Source organism: Scyliorhinus canicula, chromosome 7, assembly GCF_902713615.1.
Source record: "Scyliorhinus canicula chromosome 7, sScyCan1.1, whole genome shotgun sequence".
Lineage (NCBI taxonomy): Eukaryota > Metazoa > Chordata > Chondrichthyes > Carcharhiniformes > Scyliorhinidae > Scyliorhinus > Scyliorhinus canicula.
Window position 1 is genome coordinate 102,235,003 of NC_052152.1, and position 22,779 is coordinate 102,257,781.

A 22,779-nucleotide genomic window follows, 5' to 3' on the forward strand; every position below is an offset into this window, starting at 1 on the left:
CTAAATGTGATCAAATGAAAATTAACTAACCAGAAGACCCAAGTTGAAGATAATTGGCAATAAAGAGAAAATATTTTTATAAAGCAAATTTTTATGACAAGGAATGCACTGCCTGAAAGTACAGTGGAAACAAGATTCTATAGTAGCTTGCAAAAGCAAATTAGATATATAATTGAAAACGAAAGAAGTGCAGGGTTATGGAGAAAGAACAGTGGTCTGAGACTAATTGGACAGCTCTTTCAAAGAATTGGCACAAACACAAAGGCCTCCTCTGTGTTTTATGACTCTGTTAACTAGCCATGTTAGGGATAGAGGGTTAATTTTCTGCTCCTGGTGAAGCGCCACATTTACAGCCTACAACAATGTAGACGTGAATCTTTGACTTCTGCTCTTGGCTGGAAAGATGGAATTGAACCATTTTAGCCATGGTTGAATGGCATTATCACTCATTAGTATTGAACTTTCAAGAAATGGTTATGTGAAATATTTTGGAGAAATCATAACATCTCACATTGTTTTTAATGTTTATGTCAGCTTATGTTCTGAAGTGTTTGTCAGATAGTGTGATTTAATCATAAAACCATGCATAAGTTGCTTGGCAGCATTTATGGTGTACCTCTTCGGAGAGGGAACTAATCCAAACAATTCTGGGCATACAGATGAAATGCCTCAAAGAGGTTGTAATAGATTAGAGTGTACTGAGGAAGCTTGGAAAACATTTTTGAATGTTATCATTTACACTATATGAAACCGTCAATGATACAATCTTGCAAACTGGTCAGTGATGCAGCATTTTAGCGACGTGTTCATGTTACCATTTTTCCCTTCCCTCTGGCTTTCTTCTGCTACGATTGAAGAAAATATTGCCTTTGTTGCTGCATTCCAATGTTGTTCCTTGCACCTTGACTTTCTTCTTATGCCGGCCACCATTCAGTGCTCGCACTCATGCCTCAAGTCAAAAGATATTGGGCTGGACTCTCCCAAAATGAGACTATGTCCCCACGCCAGCGTAAAAACAGCGTTTTAAAATTCCCAAAATTCCTTGAAAAAAGTTAGACGAATTCATAGCCCTGCAGGGGGCTAGCAGGGACCCGGACTGAATCTCGCAGATTTTGCTGCAGATACGAGCCCCCGCACTTCCAGGTCAGAGGCCGCGCATGTGCACGGCGGCGACCTCCAGCGGCGCGCAGTGCTTCATGGTGGACTCGGACCGCGGAGCCAGACAAAAAATATATACCCCTCGATCGGCCGCATGCCTGAGTCTCAACCCCGCACATCTAATTCCCGGCCGTCTATAAGGCCCCCACCCCGGTCTTCTATGCGCCCGCCCCCGACCCAGGCTGCTGCGGACTGAGTCCGCAGCTGCCAGGCGAGCATCCCAACCTACAGTGGTTAGTTCCACGCCATCGGGAACTCGGCCGGTGGGGAGTGGAGATTGGCTGAGCGGGCCTCTGGCAATGAGCCCCCGGTTTTGTCGCGTACTCTGCGGTGATGCCAATTTTCGGTGCCCGTGAAAGGCGCCGGGCCCGATTACGGCGTCAATCTGGATTCATCGCCCCGGCGCCGGCCGCGATTACGGCGTCGGGCTGTGGAGAATCCAGTCCTTTGGGTTTAAGACACATCCCACCTGACACTTATTTTTTTTTAAATAAAAAATTATTTAGGCATTTTCATAAAAACAAACAAAAGCAGAAGAAAAATCATACAACATTAGAAATGATCAACACCTCCGCCCCCCCCCCCCCCCCGCCCCCCACACTGTTCCCCACCATCTCCCCGTACATCCCTCCTCCCTCCTTCCCACATTCCTGACCCCTCAGCCCATTTAAAGAAGTCAATGAACGGCTTGGCTTCCACCTCCAGGCAAACCCATCAATCGACCCCTCAGGACGGCCTTGACCTTCTCCAGCCTCGGGAATTCCGCTAGGTCATTCACCCACACCCCCGCTTTTGGTGGCTTCTAGTCTCTCCAAGCAACATCCGGCTCCAGGCTATCAGGGAGGCAAAGTCCAAGACATCGGCCTCTCTCGCCCCGGACCCCTAGGCCTTCCGACACCTCGAATATTGCTACCACTGGATTCAGGGCCACCTTCACTCTCAGCAACTCAGACATCACGTCCGCAAATCCCTGCCAGAATCCCGTTAGCTTCAGACTTGCCCAAAACATGTCGACGCGATTCGCGGGCCTCCCCGTGCACAACCCACAACTATCCTCTACCCCCTCAAAAAACCTGCTTGCCGTGCGATCATCGTATGTGCCCTGTGAATTTTCTTAAACTGAATGATGCTTGGCCTCGCACACGACGAGGACGCATTCACCCTCCGCAGAGCCTCAGCCCATGCCCATACTCCACCTCCCCACCCAGCTCCCCCTCCCACTTCCGCAGGACCACCTCCCAATCCATCAGCTCTTTGTGGACCTTGGACACCTTCCCCTTTCCTATCTCCTCCTTCGACTGTACCTTATCCTGCAACCCCAGGGACGGTAGCCCAGGAAAAGACGACACCTCTCTCCGCACGAAATCCCAGACCTGCAGGTACCTGAAACCATTCCCCCGGGCAACTCATACTCTTCCTCCAGGTCCTCCAACTTCGCATATCTGCCCCTATAAACAGATCGCTGAGTTTCTCAATCCCTGCCTGCTGCCACCCCTTAAACTATGCATCCAGCACCCCCCGGTGCAAACCTATGGCTGTCACATATTGGTGCCCACACCGAGATACCCTCCAGTCCAAAATGCTGCCTCCACTGCCCGCACACTCTCAAGGCCGACACCACCACTGGGCTCACGGAGTATCTGGCTGGCGAGAACTGCAGATGCGCTGTTCATGACCCCCTTGAACTCATTCCCCTACAAGAAGCCACCTCCATCCACCTCCACGCCGACCCCTCCCCCACTACCCATTTCCTGACCATAGCAATGTTCCCCGCCCAGTAGTAGTTCAGTATATCCGGCAACACCAGCCACCCATCTCCTCGCCCTTGTTCCAGAAATGCCCTCCTGACCCGCGGGGGTCTTCCCTACCCACACAAACACAGAAATCAGCGCATTGACCTTTTTAAAAAAAGACTTGGAGACAAAGTTTGGGAGGCTCTGAAATATGAACAGAAACCTTAGCAATACCATCATTTTTACTATCTGTACCCGTCCCACCAGTGACAATGGCAGCACAGCCCACCTCTTGAAGTCCCTTTTCATCTGTTCCACCAACCGCATCAAGTTCAACTTGGACAACTGCGCCCAACCCCGCGTCACCTGGATGCCCAGGTATCTAAAACATGCCCCCACTACCTTAAATGGCAGCTCCCCTAATCTCCTCTCCTACCCTCTATCCTCAAATGGGGAATACCTCGCTCTTTCCCATGTTCAACTTGTAACCAGAGAACCAGCCGAAATCCTCCAAAATCCCGATAATGCCCCCAATGTCACCCAATGGGTCCAAAATGTAAAACAGCAGGTCGTCCGTGTACAGCGAGACCTTATGCTTGGTGCCACCCCACACAGTCCCTCGCCAAACCCTCATTGCTCTAAGCACCATTGCCAGTGGCTCTATTGCCAATTCAAAGAGCAATGGGAAGAATGGGCAACTCTGCCTCGTCACCCGATGCAGCCCAAAATACCCCAAACTCACTTGGTTTGTCCGCACACTTGCGACCGGTGCCTTGTACAGCAACCGGAGCCAGTCCACAAACCTCTGCCCTAACACAAACCGCCCAAGCACTTCCCACAGATGTTCCCCCTCCACCCTGTCAGATAAGTTCTCCGTGTCCATTGCTACCATCACCTCTACCTCCTGCCCTCTGAAGACATCGTAATTATATTGAGCAGTCTCCTTACATTCGCCGACAGCTGCCTCCCTTTCACAAAACCAGTTTGATCATCAGCCCGGCACGCAGTCCTCGTTTTGCGAAGTCATCACCTTCGGCAACAACTTGGCGTCTACATTCAGTAGTGATATTGGGCGGTATGACCCACACTGGATCCTTGTCCTTTTTCAATACCAGGGAGATGGAACCCTGTGAGAGTGTAAGGGGGAGTTTCCCCTCTCTCCCTCGCCTCGTATGCCCTCATCAGTATTGGCCCCAAGCTCTCCCCCCCCCCCCTCTCTCTCAAACATTTTATAAAACTGCACCGGAAACCCATCTGGACCCAGGAGCTTCCAAGCCTGCATAGCCCCAATCTCCCCATCACCTCTCTCAGCCCAATTGGGCCCCTCAACCCCTGCACCAAATCCTCTTCCACTCTGGAAAATTCCTGTCCATCCAGGAGCAGCTGCATTCCCTCCACGCAGCACCCCCCCCGCCCCCTCCCCCATGCCCCGACTCACATAATCTCCTATGAAATGCTGCAAACACGCCATTCACCCTCTCTGGGTCCAGCGGCACCTTACCCATCTCGTCCTGTACTCTGCCAATCTCCCTCGTCACCTCTTGCTTCCTCAGCTGGTGGGCCACCATCCTACATGCCTTCTCGCGGTATTCATATACTGCCCCTCTGGCCCTCCATAACTGCCCCATTGCCTTCCCCGTGGATAATAGTCCGATTTCCATCTGGTGCCATTGCCTCTCCAACAAAAACTATGCCTCCAGGGTCTCCTAATACCTTTTATCCACCCTCAGGATCTCATCTACTAGCCTTGCCATATCCACCCATTCTGCCTTCTCCCTTCTCCCTATGCGCTCAGATTGAGATAAACTCCCCCCTGACCACCACATTTAGTGCCTCCCACAGCGTGGCAGCCGTGAACTACCCTGTATCATTTAGCTCCACATACATCCGTCTGCAACCCCACATCCAACCTCTATTGCGGGCGCTGGACACCCCCCCCCCCCCCTCCCCCCCCCTCCCCGCCCCCCCCCCCCAATCCGCCCCCCCGGTCCTCTTCTCTCCTCCCTCTCCCCATGTGCTTCATAAATCCCTTCAGCTCCTTCGCCACTGCTGACACCTTCACTGACCCCTGGCTTGACTGGCCGAAACTCTGCTCAATAGTCGTGCTAAAATCCCCCCTTCCTTGATCAACTGGTACTAGTTCAGGTCAGGAATCTTCCCCTGCACCCGCCTCGTGAAATCTACATCATTGCAATTTGGTGCGCAAATGTTTAACAGGTCCACCGCAACTCCTCCAACTTCCTGCTCACTATTTCGAATATCCCCACCCCCACAGAATCTGCCACAATGTTCCACGCCTCGTTCGCCACCCACTTATTCACCAGCACCGCCTCCTCAGATCCAGTACTGAATGGAACATCTGCCACCCATCCTTTCCTCAACCTTGTCTGGTCCCGTCTCTTTAAGTTCGTCTCCTGCAAATAAGGCCATGTCCACCTTCAGACTCCTCAGGTGTGTGAACACACTTGACCATTTGACCGGCCCAATCAGGCCCATCCACCTGACCAGCTGGTAGGGGGAGTTCCCCGCTTCCCCCCCTCCCCTGCCGATCAACCATATCCCTCTTGGGCCAGCCTCTGGCCCGTGTCAGGCGACCCTCAAGACCCACCCTCCATGTCCATCGTTATCGATCCTTTTCCAACTGTGCCAAATCATCCACACCCTTGTCACAACACCTCACCCCCCCACCCTTAACCAAACCATCAACCCCATGCCTCTCCCCTGTGCCTACCTCCTGACAACCCTCCACTGCACTCCTCTTAACTAGCCTGCCAAGCTAGCATGGTGCCAAGACCTCCAACTTGCCTTTCCCTGCCCCTGTCTACACTCCCCTAAAATGCAGCAAAAGGTGCTCTCATCCTTGATGTTCCCCCATGAAACACCTGCCCTCCAGAAACCCCACCATCAAAACAAAACAAACACTTCCATGGGAAAAAAATTTCAGAGGACAAACAAAGAAACACTCGCACAAATTTCTCCAAAGTTCAATGTCCTCACTCTCCTCCCAGTCCATTATCCCTCATGAACATCACCACCTCTTCTGGCATGTCAAAATAGTACTCACGCTTCTGGAAAATCAGCCAGAGGGGGGCCGGGTACAGCATCCCAACCTTAATCCCTTCTTAAAGAGGGCAGCCTTGACCAGGTTAAACCCAGCCCTCCCCTTCGCCAGTTCTTCTCTCAGGTCTCGGTACACCTGCAAGTGGTTCAATTGCACCACAACCGCCCTTGGGGGCTTACCTGCTTACGGCCTTGTCATCAGCGCCCTGTGCGCTCGGTCGACCTCCAGGGCCCGGTTAAAGGCCCCCTCCCCCATCAACGGCTCAAACATTTTGGCCACATATTTACCAGCCTCCACACCTTTGATGCCTTCAGGCATCCCACAATCCTCAGATTTGTCTTCTGGAGCGATTCTCCAGATCCTCCACCTTGTCCTTCAGCTTTTTCTGGGTCTCACGCATCACCCCCATCTCAGCCACCAATGCGGCCAACTGCTCCTCATGCTCCCCACTGCCTCCACTTTCTGGATCGCCTGGCCCTGGGACTCAACCTCTACTCCACTCTCTTGACCCCTGCTTTGATCGGTTCCACCAGTTTGGCCAGGACTTCCTTTCTCTGCTGGCTAAACTTTGCGTTCAAAAACTCCACTCGCTGCTCCATTAACCACTCACCGGGTAGAACAGCCCCCTTGCCCTCTGCCATCTTATTCTGTGGCGCACCACGAAGACTCTCCTGTTCCAGCAGCTCTTTCCTTCTCACTCCACTCCTAGTTCATGGATCCATCCACCAGCCACACCATAGGAGTAACACCTTCTACAGCACTCCTGCACCTCTTGCCATCATAAACTTTGCCTTCTGGATGGAGAAAAGGCCAAAAAATACTGCCTTGAGCGGGAGCCACCAATTGTGCGACTGCTCACCTCATGGTCATCACCGAAATGTCCCCATACCGCCTGACATTGAAGCGTAGTACCAAACGTATGCTGCACTGTAATGGGTATGACCTTTCAAATGAGATATTTTACTCCCAGGTGAGTTTCAGAATAAATCCCATGGCAAAGAAGAATAGACCAGTTCTTCTCCATTGCCCTGGGGCCAATATTTATCCCTTAATCAACACAAGCTAAAATATAGTCTGGACATTATTTCATTAGCTTTTGTGGATCCTAACTGTGTCCGAATTGGCTGTTGTGTTTCCCTACATTATAGTACCAACTGTTTCAAAAGTATTTCAAAAGTATGGTTATACAGTATTTTAGGAAACATCCTGGGGTTGTGAAAGGTATTATAAAAACACAATTCTTTTTCTTTCTGATTACATTAATGTCCTCAGCATTTTAAGCAGACTACACCCATTTAGTTTCTGGTCCACACACATCCATGTTGGTGGTTTTGAGTATGTTTGACATGCGTGGATGTTGACAGGTTAGCAAATGTGCAGAGAGGATAAACAAAAAAGTTCTTGTGCATAATTTCCTGGATATGTTAAGGAAATTGATAAGTCCATGAGAAAGGCATTTTGAGATTTGTGAATGGTGACAGGCAAAATGTTGCTTATTCCGCAGTTGGAATGAAATGTTTGTTACCTCGTTAAAGAAAGGCCAGTAAAACGATTGAAATCATATAGTGTTCTTTAACCAGGATGATGCCAGCAATGGGAAACTATAGTTTTAAAACCAGCTTTGAGACACTGGAACTGGAACAAAAAGGCTCGGAGGTGATTTAAGACAAGTTTTTTAAATTATGTAGGATTTTTGCTGAACGGAAGAAAGTCTATTGCCTCTGATGGGGAGAGTATATGTTGAGCAGATGCGCAGTTTAAACTCTCACTGCGAGTGAGAGAGTTGAGAAGACATTTCTGCTCTCCCAAGAATTATTGGAGATGTATTGCAGAACGCAGAACCATATTATTCTTTGATTCAAGTTTTCAACATTTTAACATTCTTACAACACACACAACCCAATCCCAAAACACCCCCCCACCACATACACAACCCATGACAGCAACCAGATCCCCCAAAGTGTAAGACAAACAAACCCCATCTCTGGTGGAACTCATCTCAGAGCAAATTTCACCTTCTCCAAACACAGGAACCCCATTAGATCCCCCAGCCACGTCAAGGCACAGGAGGGAGAAGCTGACCTCCATTCCAACAGAATCCGCCTTTGAGCAATCAACGAAGCAAAGGCTAAAACATCTGCCCCCGCAGCTTTGGCAGGTCTTACACCCTGAATATGGCACCATGTTGAAATCCATATATAGGACCTCCGACATGTTGCTGAAAACCAACTCCAATATTTCTCCAAATTTCTCCAACTTCAGGTAGGATCAGAACATGGACATAGTTGGCTGGGCCGCTCCCACATCGTTCGCTGCTATCCGGCTCAGTCTCGCCTTCATTAAGTCCGCCCTTTACACCACTTTTAATTGAATCTACCACAGCCTCATGTACGAGGTCGAGGCGTTAACCCTCGGAGCACTTCACACATAATCCCTCCTCCAACACCATCCCCAACTATGCCTCCCACTTGGACTTAATCCTTTCTATAGACTCCTTGTCCTCCTCTATAGTCGTATCATAGATCGCTGAACTGACCCCACTCTCCAAGCCCCCTCCCCCCTCGACAGCACCTGCTCCAACAACGCGGAGGAAGATGCCACCGGAAAGCTCAGGAGAATATTTCTTGTAAAATTACACACCTGCATATACCTGAATCCCCTTCCCATTCTGGAGCCCATACTTCACCCCCAACTCCTCCAACCTTGCAAACCGCCTCTCCAAAAACAGATCCTTTGTCTCTTTCAACGCTCTCTCCTCCCATCCACGGAACCTCGCACCCATCCTCCCTAGGTCAAATCCGTGATTCATTCTTATTGGTATCACCCTCAACCCTGCCCTCATTGAAGGGGTCCTCCGTTTCGACAGCAGCGCACTCACGCCTGCAGATTTCCCGATGGTGTGGGGGGGCCCACAATTGGAAACCCCATTGGCCGGCTGGTGGGACGGAGAATTCCGCTGCCGGCAGCAGAAAACGGGTGCGGCGGGATGAAAAATCCCACCCTTTGAGTCTGTCCTGTGTTGTAAAATTCTACGTCAGTTGTTCTCTATTAATAAGATCATTATTGTGCAGTCCACACAATATGCAAAATGATCGAAAATGGAATTTAATTGAATGAAAAGAAAATTTAAAATTGAGAGAGTTGTAGAATTAGCTGTGAGTTCATTATCACCGTTTGTATACTATCGCACAAAGACAAAATTACCCTTTTGGCATGTGACAGAATATTGATTATTTTGTCTAACTAGATCTAGAAGGTATTTTCTGAGCTAAAATTCATTTATTTACCTATTACGTTTTGTGTTGTAAGTAGGCTAATTTAAGCAGTTCTATGTCTTTCCTTTCTTCTCTTTTAGATAGAAATGCAACTTCAGAAGAAAACACTAATATTTGGGGAACTTGGCATTCCACATTGAAATGTGGATCTAGGGAGGAAGGGATAACAGGTACAGCAAACATGTGCAGTACTTCTTTTTTTTATTCTTCCCTGTTTTAAACTCTCTGGAGGGCTCTGCTCATTCTGCATACTTTAAATCAGAATCATACAGTACAGATGAGGCCCTTCGGCCCATCAAGCCTGCACCAACAAAAAAAAAACTCTAATCGACACCAATCCCATTTCCCAGCACTTGGCCTACGGCCTCAAATGTTATGACATTTGCACACACAAGTACTTTTTATGATGTGGAGATGCCGGCGTTGGACTGGGGTGAGCACAGTAAGAAGTCTTACAACACCAGGTTAAAGTCCAACAGGTTTGTTTCAAACACGAGCTTTCGGAGCACGGCTCCTTCTTCAGGTGAATGGAAAGGCTTGTTCCAGAAATGTTTATATAGACACAGTCAGAGATGCCCCGGAATGCGAGCACCTGCAGACAATCAAATCATCAAAGATGCAGAGAGAGAGGTAACTCCAGGTTAAAGAGGTGTGAATTGTCCCAAGCCAGTTCAGTCGGTAGGCCTCTGCAAGTCCAGGCTTGTTGGTGGGGGCCGAATGTAATGCGACATGAATCCCAGATCCCGGTTGAGTCCGCATTCATGCGTGCGGAACTTAGCTATAAGTTTTTGCTCAGCAATTTTGCGTTGTCGCGTCTCCTGAAGGCCTCCTTGTAGAATGCTGACCCGGAGATCAGAGGCTGAATGTCCTTGACTGCTGAAGTGTTCCCCAACTGGAAGGGAACAGTCATGCAGACACTGCGACAACGAATAAACGGGCATCGTGCGACTATCAACAGGCAGGACTGTTCCCTTCCAGTTGGGGAACACTTCAGCAGTCAAGGACATTCAGCCTCTGATCTCCGGGTCAGCATTCTACAAGGAGGCCTTCAGGAGACGCGACAACGCAAAATTGCTGAGCAAAAACTTATAGCTAAGTTCCGCACGCATGAATGCGGACTCAACCGGGATCTGGGATTCATGTCGCATTACATTCGGCCCCCACCAACAAGCCTGGACTTGCAGAGGCCTACCGACTGAACTGGCTTGGGACAATTCACACCTCTTTAACCTGGAGTTACCTCTCTCTCTGCATCTTTGATGATTTGATTGTCTGCAGGTGCTCGCATTCCGGGGCATCTCTGACTGTGTCTATATAAACATTTCTGGAACAAGCCTTTCCATTCACCTGAAGAAGGAGCCGTGCTCCGAAAGCTCGTGTTTGAAACAAACCTGTTGGACTTTAACCTGGTGTTGTAAGTACTTTTTAAACATTGTGAGGTTTCCTGCCTCAATCACCCTGCCAGCCAGTGCATTCCAGATTCCCACTACCCTCTGGGTGTATTTATTTTTACTCAAATTCCTTCTAAACCTCCTGCATTTCTACTTAGTTATGCTCCTTGTGATTGACCCTTCAACTAAGGGAATAGCTGCTTTCTATCCACCCTATCCATCTATCTCACAATCTTATACACCTCAGTCAGGTCCCCACTCAGCCTTCTTTGCTTCAAAGAAAACAACTTGAGTTTATCCAGCTTCTCTTCATAGCTAAAATGCTCCATCCCAGGCAACATAATGGTGAATCCCCTCTGCGTACTCATCCTTCCTACAGTGCGGTGACCAGAACTGAACACAGCACTCCAGCTGTGCTCTAACCAAATTTTGTACAACTCCAACATAACATCCCTGCTCTTATAATCTATGCCACGACTGATAAAGACAAATGTCTCGTATACCTACCTAACTACCCTAGTTACCTGACCTGCCTCCTTCTGGTCCTGTGGGCACGCACCCCAAGATCCCCCTGTTCCTCTGAGCTTCTTAGTGCCCAGCCATTCATTTAGTACTTCCTTGACGTGTTACTCCTTCCACAAGTGCATCACCTCACTTTTCATGGTTAAATTCCATCTGCCACTGATCTGCCCATCTGATCAATTAGTCTATATCCTCCTGTAACCTTCACTATCTGGCCAATCGTCATATCATTTGCAAAATACTTATCATCTCCCCCCCCCCCCCCCCCCCCCCACACACACAATTTCTTCCATATTGTTAATATAAATCACAAACAATAAGGAAACCAGCACCTGTGGGATGCTACTGGGATCAGAGCGTGTAATCCACATAATGATATGGCTCATTTAAATATGCATGCCCATTGTGGCACTGCATTCACCTGGGACTCATCAGCTGCACTGACAAGGCCTCAACTGGGCGCCAAATAGTACTGGTCTCCATAAGCAGAGACCAATCGTGATGGCCACTCTGGGGTCCTGGAAGCCATTGGAGCCCCCCGAGGCCGAGGTGGTCAGGAGCAGGGCAGGGCAAGGACCTTGGCACTCCGCCAGGATGTGGGAACCCTTACAGTGCCAGGGGCACTTCGAGGTTCGAGGCTGGCAATTTCAGGGTGGCCGGTTTGCACTGCCAAGTGTCAAAGCCTGAGAGGGTCCATGTCCATGAAAGGGGGATGAGGGGGTGAATGAACGGGTCTCTAAAAGTTTGTGGGAGCTGAGGGGGAGGGGGTCTGTAAAGCGGTTGGCTGGCCTGAAAAGGATGGGGTCCCTCAGCGACCCATAGCGGAGAGTCCTCACTTGGGGGGAGGGGGGATAATGTGCATGTCTGCGATTGTGGCATTGCCATGAGTGGAGGGTGTGGGGGATCTTCACTCAGTTGGAGATCAGGGCACCTTTTCAAAATGACACCCTGATCTCTTGAGGAGATGGTCTCACTGGTCTCAGCTCCCCACTGTGGAAACAATTTCTAAGTGTGGGCTCGATTGGGGAGAAACGCCCCAATGCCTTAAGTGTGTGTGAATCCAGGTCTGGATCTCACTTAAAAAGCCGTTGGGAAACGCCCTGCCAAAGTTATACCAATGTCCCGCGCCGGCACACTGGCTTCCAAGCGATGAGGGGTGCAGTTGACAGTGGTGGGGTTGATAGTTCCCGTTGGCAGGCCGCCTCTGCCACCGAAAAACACGCGGCGGGGTGGTCGACAAATCGCCCCCATGGAAATGTTTTGGTTGAATCGTGCCCAAAACTGTGCATGTACTCCAAATGTGGTCTTGCCTGTGCAATTGCAGGAAAACTCCCTTGTTATTGTTCTCCAGTCCAGTTGCTATAAAAACCAACATGCAATTTGGCTTTGTAATTGAATGCTAACTTTGTGTTTCTTGTACAAGTACACCCAAGTGTCTCTGATCACCAATATTTACAAGTTTCAAGCCTTTTAAAAAATATCAACATTTCTATTCTCAATACTAAAGTGAATAAACTCACCTCCTTATGTAATGCATTTTTGCCCTGTCACTTAATATGTCTATCTCTTTGCAATCCCTTTGTATCCTCCTTACAGCTTACATTCCATCTAGTTTTGTGCCATCAGCAAATTTAGATGCATTACTCTCAGTATCTTTGCCTAAGCCATTGATATAGATTGTAAATAGCTGAGGCCACAGCTCTGACACATGGGCATTCCACTAGTTACAGGCTGCCAACTTGAAAATCCCCTCCTTTATTCTTTGCTTCCTGTTAACCAATTCTCCATGCTAATATATATATTTTTAAAATAAATTTTACAGTACCCAATTATTTTTTTCCAATTAAGAGGGAAATTTAGTGTAGCCAATCCACCTGACCTGCACATCTTTGGGTTGTGGGGTGAAACCCATGCAGACACAGGGAGAATGTGAAAACTCCACACGGACAATGACCTGGGGCCGGGATCAAACCCGAGTCCTCAGTGCCATAGGCAGCAGTGCTGGCCACTGCACCACCATGCTAATACATTAATCCCATGCACCATTATGTTATGTATTAACTTTTGTATCAGCCGCTGTTCCTGCTGGTGGCTGCAGATGCCTGGAGGCTGCTGTTGCTGTTTCCTTCCTTTTCTGTAGCCGGAAAGAAGGACAACCTTTTCTAAGATCCTGGGTCCTGGAAGGGGTCCAGGAGAACATATTGGTCCAGAAGGCAATTCGGTTTGAGACAAGAGGACACTGGGGGACCTGGTCCGTGACATTGATCCAAATGGGCCAACTGGTGATGCAGTTGAAGAAATGCATTCGCAGATTGCTTTGCTTTTGTTGCTGATGTGGTGATTGCTCTATGTAACGAGCACATCACCGCGGGTTAAATACAGTGGAAGACAAGGATATTCAACTGCACCTTGAGCGCTGGTGGTATATGTGGATGCCAGGATTTGGTTCCGGTGACATTGGGACATGTGGGAGGGCCTGCAAAACTGCAGCTCCTGGGCGAAGAGTGGCACTGATGCATGGAACAAGTAACACATTGATTGACAGATCATTTCTGTAACAAAGTTCTGGAAGTGATAACACATTTCTAGGCTTATCCTCCATTTCTATTGTGGAACCTTTGTGTTGTTTTTCTCAGTAAAAATAAGCTGATAGAGATTTGCATTGGTCAATATGGAACGGTGATGTTTCCTTGTTCTTTAATTGTTAGTGTGGTATGTGGAATGTTATGTAATAGATTTTCAAATCTTTTTTTACTGGTGTTTTGTTATTAAACAAAATATTCTCAACTTTCAAGTGCCTACTCCAGGGTACATGTTCTATGCGTAAGAGGATGATTACTGCATAGCATCTCAAGGACATTTTGAAGCCTGAACACTGCCTGAACTCTAGGAGCTTCAGCACTGTAGAGGCAGCTGCCAACATTCAAACACTAAAGAGATGTGATTCAGCACTGGGGCTACTCTGGTGACCAAGGGTGTGTGGATCAGGAGACGGCAGCGGAGCATGGCCTCCCTAATGTTCCCGGCTGAGTTCTGAGGTCTGGGATCCTGATGTGGCCGGGGGTGAGTTTGCAGAACAATGTTTGCCAGCACAGCCCTCTCGCTGGACGGTACACTTGTGAGAAGGCGGGAGAGCCATGGTAAGGGTGGGGGAGGGGGGCAGTTCTTGGGGGATTTGAGGGTCTCGAGATGGAAGCCCTAATGGATTGTCAGTCTCTCTACTTCTCCAATTCCTTCCAGATTTGAAAATGTTTGCTTGTGTAGATCCCACAGAGGCTGCCCTCAGGTTGCTGGTGGCAGCTGAGGCATGCGGACACCGGAGAAAGCAGCAGTAGCGACGCTCAGCCTGGAGGTGGTACTCCATGTGCAGGAGACCACCGTACACCCTGAAAGCCCAGCTGCTCATTAGGCCACGGAGGCACCGAAAAGGGGAGGCCAGCGATGGTCCAAAGTGTACATAGGCGTTGTTGGTCTTTGATTGTTTTTAAAGTTTAGAGTACCCAATAGTTTTTTTTCCCAATTTAGCGTGTCCAATCCACCTAGCCTGCACATCCTTTGAGTTGTGGGGGCGAAACCCATGCAGACACGTTGAGAATGTGCAAACTCCACACGGACAGTGACCCTGGGCCGGGATACGAACCCGGTCCTCAGCAATGCTAACCACTGTGCCACCGTGCTGCCCTTGTTGGTCTTTGATGAGATGACGGACAGCATGTGCCACAGGAGACTGTCTCAACAAAGAGACAGTGCGGCACCTGTGCTACGTCCTGACAAACATGGCATACCGTGGAAGAGCAGGACACCCGTTCCCGGTGGCCACGAATGTCACTTCATCCCTGAACTTTTACGCAACTGGCTAATTCCAGGGCTCGAGCGGGAACCTATGCGTCATTTCTCCGGCTACAGCCCACAGAAGCATCTGGGAGGTCATGGGTGGCCTGAATGCCCAGCCATCGAAGTATAGCACTTCCAACCTGGCACGAAACCCACCAAGATGCCCAGGCTGCAGGATTCTCTACCATCGTCGGGATTCCCCAGTTCAAGGGGGCTTTGCATCAGGGCATCAGGGAGTGGCCTTCATTTACAGGAAGGCGTTCCACTCTCTCAATGTTCAGATTGTGCGACCACCACCTCCGTATCATGCATGCGTGTGCACACTATCCAGGGAGCATGTATGACATCTACATCCTGGGACACTCTGATATCCCCGGCACCTTTGAGGACCATCCCAGGATGACTGGTGGCTCTTGGGGGACAAGGGATACCTGCTGAGGTTCTGGTGATGATGCCGGTGTCGAGGCCTGAGATCAAAGCAGAGAACTGATACTTTTAAAAATAAATTTGGAGTACCCAATTCTTTTTTTCCAATTAAGGGGCAATTTAGCACGGCCAATTCACCAACCCTGCACATCCTTTTGGATTGTGGGTGTGAGACCTACGCAGACCAGGGAAGAATGTGCAAACTCTACATGGATAGTGACCTGGAGCTGGGATCAAACCCGTACAAACCAAAGATTTACAGTGTAGGTGGATTGGCCACGTTTAATTGCCCCTTAATTGGAAAAAATAAGAATCGGATACTCTAAATTTATATTCAAAAAAAGTTTAAGATTTGTGTTTGCGACTAAATATGTTGCTTTCAAACTTGATATGGAATTCAATTGGATTATTATCACTTTTTCCAGAGGATCTTTTACAATGGGATTACTGATTAGTCCTGCTTTATTACATATTGCTTATTCTAAAATGGATTTGGCTTGAGTTGATTTCACATTATAATCATCATTATAATACCAGCTTCTTGAATGGCTGCAAGGCTCTGATACAACTGAGTAAATTACTGGCCATTAGGGCTGGATTTTTGCTGAGTCGGGAAAACTCAGTGGTTCCTTAAATATGGCGGGTGGGACCTGGTTTCAGGATTCCTGACTCCATATTCAGCACCCCAATTTTTTCTAGCATGGGAAAAGGTTGCAGGCCCATGCATTCCTGAACGGACTGGCTCCATTGTAAGAATAGTCATCTCTTAGACCACAATTTTTGTGGCACCTGTCTAGCTTCTTAAGGGCTCATGGTTCACAGCACTTCAGAGGAGTTGTGAACCATAGCCTAGATGCAGGAACACTTTGAAAAATAACTTGCCCATGGCCCCCATGCCACCCAACCTCCAGTGGCCCCTCATGGCCTCCATACCAACCCATGACCATCCACCAACCTCAGATAGTCTTTCAAACCGTCCATGCCTTTGGCATTTTCATGCATATTCATCCAGTAAACAATTTGTACAGAACTAATGAATCTTACAGTAACAGTGGCATGTGTGGGAAATGTTTTAAAAATAGCTATTCATAACTGTATTTTTTTTAAAAAACTGATGTTACTACAACCCTATAAAAATGTCAATCAGCCAGACATTTAAGTATCAATAGCAAAAACACCTCTTTATCTTGTGTAAATAAACATTGACCATTGACGGCTTTCTCTTTCTAGATTTTCAGTTAAGCAATGTTTTGCCTTGGATGCATCTGGTAAAACAAATTAATATAAATTGCCTCTCAGCCAAGCATGCTGTGTTGAGGAGGGTATGGTTTGCCACGGAAGGTATGAGGTGCCATTGGGGGTGGGTGATGGGGTATGAGCTAGCATGGCTGGGGAATGGACGGGTGCTGACCAGAGGGTCTAATATTTAACAATACAACTGGGGCAAAATCCCAGAGAACTGAGCCCACCTTTGCGCTTGACAGTCCTTGTGGCTACCTCCTGATTTACATTTAGAGATGGCGCTCCTTGCACCACTCGAGGTACATTCTCCAGAGGTGGACTAACAAGCTGGAAAACTTATTGACTCCCACTACCTCCTTTAAAAGGAAAATCCAACACTCGCTGATATGAGCCCTGGAGCCACATATGGGCCAGGCTGGGTAGAGATAGCAGATCCTCCCTTAAAGTAATACCCAAGTAACTAACAATGTCCAAATTTTACCTCCCAAATATATGATACGTTATTTCAATCTGAAACTGTAATAAAACTTAAGGAAACCGTGTCAAAGGAGCAATATATGCTCTGCTTCTGTTAAACACCTCTCCTAATATTTGGTTCAATTGTCTTTAAATAAGAAGAAATGAGAATGGATTAGGCAGGCAGTAGCCCATTCAAATAATTTGTTCTGCATTTATAGACTAATGCTAAATTTATTCTATTGTGAACAGAAGGACAACTGGAAATATCGGACTGGATTCTCCGTACCTCGACGCCAAAAACCACGTTCGGCAACGGGGCGGAGAATCCACTTTCCCGCATGAAATTGGGACCAGCGCCGGTTCAGCGATTCTCCGCCCCCCGAAAAGCGGCATACTCGAGGAGTACGCTGCGCTGGTTATCCATCATCTGAGGCAATTACTTAAGGCCTGATTCGCTATTCTCCGCTCCCAACCGGCCGAATTCCCAATGGTGTGTACCACTCATGGTTCCACCATCTGTGATACCCGCGTGGCGGCTGCGGACTCAGTCCGGGGCCGCCACATTTGAGGGAGGGCTGATCGGAGGGCGGGGGGGGCCTCAATCGATATTGGGACTTTTTCGTGCGGGTGGTCTGGGTCGGGTGAGCAGCCGATCGGGGGCACTATTTCTGCGGTCCAGGTCCACGGTCTGAGTCCGCCATGGAGCATGGCTCAGCCGCTGGAGGCCGCCGCCGTGTGCATGCGCGGCCTCTGACCTGGAAATGCGGGGGCTGTATCGGCAGCTGGAGCTGCGAGCTCCTCAACAGCTGCCTGCTAGCCCCCTGCAAGACTGAGAATATGTGGCCTTTTGACGCCAGTTGTTCTGGGGTAAAATACCACAGTTTTCTCGACAGCGTGGGGCCATAGTCCCTGAAACAGAGAATCCAGCCAATCATTTTTCAGGAGGGGGTGAAAAATATATGCCACTAGTGACCAACCTTAAATTTGCGCATTCAGTAGAAGTGATTAACTTTTACAAGACTTGCTTGAGAGATGACATGCGGCTAAAGCATTTCTTTTAAACCAGGATTTAATAATACAAGTTGTCAGGATTTAAGAGTTCAGAATCATTCACATGGATTTGCCTGAGAATCTCACCAGAGTCTTGGGACTCCAAAAGATTTATTCTAGTCAGAAGATTGTTTTGTTTTTTGTTGCTACCTCAACATCTGGAAACTGACATGAGCAGATTTCTCCGGCATCGTAGAAACATAACGGCTCAGAAGGAGGCCACTTGACTTGTGACTATTCTGCCTGTGCCAACTCTTTGAAAGAGCTATCCAGTTAGATTTGTCTCCTCTGGCTAGCGACCTTCCTGCCAGTGACATTTTCACATTTAATCAGAATTTTGAACACTTCCTTTCTTAACTTTCTCCTTTAAAAAGAAAATCCCGGTGTCTCCAATGTCTCCACATAACTGAAGTGCATTACAATGGTTTCCTTGTTGATGAATAATAAGGAAGATGCAATTCCATTGAAATAAGTTTAAGGAACAAATATTGTTCAGTTACCAAGTGCCATTTTCCCTCAGAATTCTGAATTTCTGTGGATGCCATTGTTTTGGAAGATTGATGTGTTAATTCAAGTTGTTTCTTATTCTTTCTCCCATACAGGTTCATATGGGGATATTTACCAAAGCAGTGGGTTACAGCAAAGGCAATGTTCTCTGTCGCAGGGAAACCTCACAGCAGACTGGCCTGTAGTTCAGGCCTCTTCGACCGTCTCTCTGGACAATGCAAAACAGCCTGTGCGAAGAACTTATACAACCGCAGGTGCCCCTGAGTGCAGACCTCATGCTCCTGTGAGCCGTGTTTGCAGTAGCCCTCAAGTGGCAGGAAGTAAGAAACATGTGCAACTGAGCCTGGAATCCTTGTGCCTCAGACGTGACCTGCGTTCCACAGGAAGTGCAGAAGAAATTCCTCAGAAAACCTCAGAAACCTCTTTCTTGCACAGGAAACCATGGCTATCCCATTTTAGACACGGAGACATCAACAGAAATGAGACTCGACCCCCTCCTCCATACCCTGGTCCATTGAGAGAAAGTTCTCTGAATTCTAATAAAGCTGGTACCCAGCAAGAACAAGCTCTGTCAAGACTTCAAAAGACTCAGCCAGGTTCTGTGGAACAAAAGGCAATGTTGCCCAAGCAGCCAATGCCCAAACCTGAGCAGCAGGACTCTGTTTCCTGCAACGATGCAAATAGAAGTTGGTCCAGCCAGTCAGACAATCAGAACAATAAGAACAACTTAGCAGAGCCTGAATGGGTGGAATGGCAAAGAGAACGATGGCAAATCTGGGAGCTCCTATCTGCGGACAATGCAGATTCGCTACCAGAAACTTTAGTATGATATCTTGGATTGCTCACAAGTAGAATCTATTTAGACATCATTTCAATTTTTTTTTAAAAGAAACAAATCCAAATTCATCCTGTCATTTACACAAAACATATTTTTATATTTGCGCGATATTTCAACTTTCTTTTACTTTTCAGGGTGTAAAACAACACGGTCTTTAACATTTTATACAAAGTTAGTGTGTCTGTCAGCACCTAAAGCATTAGCATAGGACAATACATTTGAATGTTGCTGTATGCATAAAATATACATGAAATATATAAATATCTATTTTGTGGTGTATTTTCCAGTCATTTTATATTTATACACGTTTGGTTCATTTTATGTTCTGTAAAAGATTATGTTCCGAACCACATTCAGTGAGAAAAGATACATTTGGACTGCTCATACATCATTGCACTTACTTTGTTGCTCTAATGATTAGTTGTAGTGTCAACAGCTCAATGTTGTGTACCAACTGGTGTTTCTGTTGTGGCCTTTTAAGAAATCTGAATGTGTAAATTATAAGCCTTTCTTGCCACTGACTAAATGAAATAACCACTGCAGTATCAAGGTCTTAACTACTGTCAACTTTCTTTGTGAGCTACCATTACATTTTCTTCGATAATTGTACCAAGCAACACTCCCGTAAATAAGTAATCTCGTTACTCTACTGCCAGTTATCATTGCTGTGTCACTATTCACAGATTTTGTAAGTAAATCCAATTTCCCTCCCTACCCTTTTATTTTAGAGCATGATAAATAGGATCAGCAAGGAAAGCGAATGCAACATCACAATTGCGATATGGTAATGATAGTCCAGACAAGGTCATTACAAGACTGATCTCATGCCAAGTGGAACTCCAATAATCTTGCCATTTGCCAACTTGCCATGCACCAACTGCGAGATCATTTAAAGCATAGGAAAATGACAAGTTGTGTTTTTCATGTATTCAAATTAAGGATTTGCGTTCAGTGTACCTTTTTAACAAAACAAGACTAAGATATATTTTAATTTTAAACAATTGTGCCAAAGTTCTAAGTCACTAGCTCATACGATTCCATTTGTTTTATTTTCAGAAACAAATGTTAATTTTATAAAATTGTTTTAATTAGCTTGAAGGCTGGACTAGTGACTGGCTATAATTGTGTTCACGTTTGAAATGTTCTGCCAACAAGGGCAAATATATTACATAGAGACAGTTGTGATCTAGCACAGTACATTGTCTTAAGCAGGTAAATAAGTTGTTCCTATAACGTGATCTTAAATCTTACATGTGCCGATAAAGATCAAATTAAAAAGAATATGAAGAAGCAAGACTGATTTCCGAGTTTTTATAGAGTACAAGGAACACTGCAGATTATGGGACTGGAAAAAAATCTTGACTGGTAGCACAAAATGGACAACAAAGAATTTGACAGCCTGTGATTTTCCATTTCATTGAAGACCCCCAAAATAATAATAATAAGCATATAACATTCAGTGTGAAAGTACAGAGGAGGGATTATGTTACAATATATGTTAGCATGTTTTGAGGCCATGTGAATAACTTATTGTATGGTTTTAGCATTATGGTCATATTACAAGGTCCTGTTTGAATCCTTCCAATTAAACTCCTGTCCTTCTAACAGATTCAGAATGACTCTGGCAAAATTAACCAACAGCATGCTCAGTGGCTGGGTTAATGTGTTGCATTTATTCTTATTTGTCCTCAATATCCAGTTTTTAAGATGAGGGATGCCACACCATCTTCCTCCATTTGCCCCCCCCCCCCCCCCCCCCCCCCCCCCCCCCGCCCCGGTATAGGCCATCTCTGTGGAATGGTCCTTGTGCGATTTCCTGCTTAACTAAACAAATGCAGTTTGCACATGTAAACTGATGCCTTCTTGTCCCGACCCAAAATGTCACCATCAGAATTTCCCCAAGAGCTTGGCACCCTTCTGCTTTTCGATCTATATTTTTGTATGGTATGCTAATAACCCTCTACTCCATACCCTCACTCCTTCTTACAATTACACTTGAAGAGTTCAAAATTCATATGAGGGAGATAATGAAAAGGCTATTTGCACTTAAAGTTGGTTGGACACCAGGATCAAGGATACTGAGGGAAGTGAGAGTGGAAATTGTGGTGGCACTGGTAATAATTTCTAGTCTATCTTTGACTTGGGTGATGCCAGAGGACCGGAGAATTGCAAATGCTACACCCTTGTTTCAAGAAAGGGTGTAAAGATGTGCTCAGCAACTACAGGCCTGTCAGTTTAACCTGGGTGGGGGAGCTTTGAGAATGTAATTTGGGTCAAAGTTAAGAGTCACTTGGGCAAATATGAGTTAATGAAGGAAAGCAAGGATGAATTTTGTTACGGGAAAATTGTGCTAAATAAATGTGCTTTGAGTTTTTTGATGTAACAGAAGAGTTGATGAGGTTAATACTGTTGATGTGACTTCCAGTAAACATTTAGCAATGTGCCACACCACTGACTTGCAAACATAGTTAGAGCTCATGGAATAAAAGGGATGGTAGCAGCATTGGTATGAAATTGGTTGAATGATTGGAAACAGAGAGGTGGTGAACAGTTGTTCTTTGGACTGGAGAAAGTTTTTAATGGAGATTTGAATGTGTCGATTTTGAGACCCTTGCTCGTCCCGATGCATATCAATGAGCGCTAGACCTTGGTGTAGAGGACACAACTTCAAAACTTGCAGATGATACAAAGTTTGGAAATATTATGAACTGTGAAGAGAGTAGTGTAGAATTTCAAAAGGAACCTAGACAGGTGGGTGGAATGGGTGGACAATGAGAGAAAAAATTTAATGCGGAGAAGTAGGAAGTGAGTAATTTTGTTGGGGAGAACACAGAGAGACAAAAAAAAACGCTATCATTCTAAAGTGGCTGCAGGAGCAAATGTTCCTCAGTGTATATGTGCATAAATCATTGAAGGTGGCAGGACTGTTTTCAAGAGCAGTTAATAAAGCAGTTAATATGCTTTAATAATAGGGGCATCGAGTACAAGAGTAAGGATGTATTACTAACAAACGCACTGATTTGACCTCAGGACTGTATCCAGTTCTGGGTGCTACATTTCAGGAAGGATGTGACGGCATTGGAGAGAGAGCAGAGATTATTCATGAGAATGGTTCTAAGGATGAGGAACTTTAGTTACGTTGATTGATATGAGAACTTGGGACTGCTTTCCTTGGAGAAAAGAAGTTTGAGAGGAACTTTTATGGAGGTATTCAAAATCATGAGGGGGCTGGACAGAATGGATAGTGAGAATATGTTTCCGCTGCTGGAAGAATCGAGAACAT

The 22,779-nt window shown here is 46.8% G+C and overlaps 1 protein-coding gene across 7 annotated transcripts in view; it reads left to right on the forward strand.

Moving 5' to 3' along the window:
• LOC119969228 (rho GTPase-activating protein 6-like) overlaps nucleotides 1-20,790 on the forward strand; it is a 782,573-nt gene extending 761,783 nt beyond the window's left edge. For 6 of the 7 annotated variants that reach the window (XM_038802556.1, XM_038802558.1, XM_038802561.1 and 3 more), the window contains exons 12-13: nucleotides 9,308-9,397; nucleotides 18,754-20,790. In XM_038802556.1, coding sequence (XP_038658484.1) covers nucleotides 9,308-9,397; nucleotides 18,754-19,487 — 824 coding nt within the window. In that variant the 3' untranslated portion in view covers nucleotides 19,488-20,790. The remainder of the gene's footprint in view (nucleotides 1-9,307; nucleotides 9,398-18,753) is intronic. The other variant, XM_038802557.1, reaches the window with a different exon arrangement.
• The last annotated feature ends 1,989 nt before the right edge of the window (nucleotides 20,791-22,779 follow it).